At 55.0% G+C, this 2,781-nt stretch overlaps 1 protein-coding gene across 1 annotated transcript in view; it reads left to right on the top strand.

Moving 5' to 3' along the window:
• The window catches only part of ADAMTS8 (ADAM metallopeptidase with thrombospondin type 1 motif, 8), a gene marked incomplete at its 5' end in the record, with an annotated part of 20,863 nt that extends 18,786 nt beyond the window's left edge, over positions 1-2,077 (top strand). The window contains one exon of the mRNA XM_005863024.2: positions 918-2,077. Coding sequence (XP_005863086.1) covers positions 918-1,488 — 571 coding nt within the window. The remainder of the gene's footprint in view (positions 1-917) is intronic.
• Between the last annotated feature and the right edge of the window lie 704 nt (positions 2,078-2,781).

The following is a 2,781-nucleotide window of genomic DNA, read 5'->3' on the forward strand; positions in this document are numbered from 1 at the left end:
GGAAGGGAGAGGGAGAGGGAGAGAGAGATAGAAACATCAATGATGAGAGAGAATCATCAATTGGCCGCCTCCCGCATGCCCCACACTGGGGATCGAGCCCGCAAGCCAGTCATGTGCCCTGACCGGGAATCAACCATGACCTCCCAGTTCATAGGTCAATGCTCAACCACTGAGCCACGCCAATGGGGCCTTATGGATACTTTCATGCGCCCTGGACTAGGCAGCTGGCCCCAGCTGGGCATAAGGCAAAAATAGTGAAGAACTGACTGGCTGTGTTCCTCAGTCCCTTTCACTTTCTTCCCAACCCGTGTCACCCAAATGCTTCCATCCCAGAAGGTAACAAGAACTAACATTCCTCCAGACACATAAATCCCTACAGTAGCGTTGAAATAGTTTCCCAAGACAGCATCCTATCCACCCAGAAGCATGGCTCGAGGTATCTGGGTCCATCGGAAGGCAGCTCCTCTGTCCGGCTTCCTGCCCTCGAGCCATGTGAACCCAATACAGAGAACTGTGGACTCTCAGAGGTGGGGTGAGGTGTCGGATTCTGGAGTGAGTGTGTGGAACGCATTCTCCCACATGGGTTTGAGCTCTGGCTATGAAAGTAGCAAAGCAAAATTTTATCCCAGTGCAAAAACGAAATGTGTTTGAGATCTCATTTGAGCCAAGAGTTGCCAGGCTCGGCAAACCCCTCTGAGCAGCCTTCCTCCCGTGCTATTGTCAAGACCCACACATCTCACCCGCTCAGCCCCAACATTGGAAATGGAGTTGTCGGCCCCGGCAGCTAGTTGATGTAGAGCTTCGAGGCGACTGCATCATTATTTGCTACTGGTTTTGTCTGCCAGCCCCAGTCACTTCCTTAGGCTCTGGGCTGAGAAGGCACCGGTCCTAAGGGTATCTTTCTGTTCCTGTCCTAGTTACGGCTACAATGACATCGTCACCATCCCAGCTGGTGCCACGAACATCGATGTGAAACAACGGAGCCACCCGGGGGTCCAGAACGACGGCAACTACCTGGCATTGAAGACCGCGGACGGGCAGTACCTGCTCAACGGGAACCTGGCCATCTCCGCCATCGAGCAGGACATCTTGGTGAAGGGGACCATCCTGAAGTACAGCGGCTCCATCGCCACCCTGGAGCGGCTACAGAGCTTCCGGCCCCTGCCTGAGCCTCTGATCGTGCAGGTCCTGACAGTCCCCGGTGAGGTCTTTCCCCCCAAAGTCAAATACACCTTCTTTGTCCCCAATGACGTGAACTTCAGCATCCAGAGCAGCAAAGAGAGAGTGACCACCAACGTCATCCAGCCCCTGCTCAACGCGCAGTGGGTGCTGGGGGACTGGTCCCAGTGCTCGAGCAGCTGCGGGGCTGGCTGGCAGCGGCGGACCGTGGAGTGCCGGGACCCCAGCGGCCAGGCCTCCGCCACCTGCAACAAGGCTCTGAAGCCTGAGGATGCCAAGCCCTGTGAGAGCCAGCCATGCCCTCTGTGACCGAGTGGGGTGGGGCCAATCTTGTGCTCATGGACTCGGGCTGCTGGGGTGCAAACAAGTGTCCCCACTGTGGTGACCCTCCGTGTAGAGGTGGCATAGCCGACCCAGGTCTCACCTTGCACCAGCCCCGCCGGCACGGGGAGGGGAAGAGAGGATGGGCCAACCGAATATAATGTCTACTTTCTCGTGGATGGGACCTTGCTTGGGTTCAAGTAGAGGGCATAGGTTAAAGGTGAAAAGTGCACCAGACCCAAACAGGAGACTCATTGAGCCTGTTTGCAAAGGACTAGCAAAGTTAAATGGGAAAAAAAAATTGTTTTCTATTGGGTTTCCCCTATAAATAATCTACCTCAAAGGGGAAAAAGTATCCAAGAGAGGTGTGGGGCAGGGGGCCAATGGCGAATGTCAAAGCAAGCTCCTGAGCTGGCTTCCAACGTGATCATGACTCTCTTCAGTATTAAAACCCATCACCTGCGGGGCTGCAGGGCTGTGGAGAGCCACGTGTTCTCTGGCCTCCACCTGCAGGAGTGGGTCCCGTTCAAGTATTTATGCAAATGTGTCTCTGAACTAAAGTGTGATCTTGTGCCAACATCATGGTCTGGTCTGGTTCCGTGTTTCTTTCGAAAGGGCAGGCACCCAGAGCCCCAGGACAAAGGCTAGCACTGGGTCAGCACCTTGAACACACTGGGAAGTGGGCACTCGCCCGAGAGTCGTTTCCGGCTTCCTCCGGGGCTCTCAGACACCTGCTGGAGCAGCTGTTCATTTGCATAATCCAGACAAGTGGTCCTCAAACGTTCATGGGCATTAGGATTATCCAGAGAGCTTCTTGAAACACAGACTGCTGGGCCCATCGTTTCTGATTCAGCAGGATGATCCTAATGCCCCCGAAATGAGAGTCTGCATTGCCAACAAGTTCCCCGGGGGACGTGGAGGCTGCTGGTTTGGGGGCTGCACTTCAAGAATCACTGCCCTGGTGGAAACTTCCAGTGCACAGGAGTCGTTGTTAGGCGATGCCTCTGGGCTCCTTTTTCTTGAGCAAGACTATCATCCCCTTCCCCTCTGCATGTGTGCCCATCCTCACTTTTACCTACTGACCAGCTGGAGATACAAGCCCCTTAGGATCTGAGGGATTCAGAGCCCTGGCTCTTTCTCTCCACACCAGATCCATCCCCATCTCTGGGCCTGAGCAACTGCAGCTGTCCCCACTGGCCCTTTTACACAAAGGGCATGTCTCCCCAGCCCCCAGAAACCTACCTCTAAAACCCCCTCTCCCATCCCTAGCTCCTCATCTCT

Source organism: Myotis brandtii, unplaced genomic scaffold (genome assembly GCF_000412655.1).
Source record: "Myotis brandtii unplaced genomic scaffold, ASM41265v1 scaffold170, whole genome shotgun sequence".
NCBI classification, from domain to species: Eukaryota; Metazoa; Chordata; class Mammalia; order Chiroptera; family Vespertilionidae; genus Myotis; species Myotis brandtii.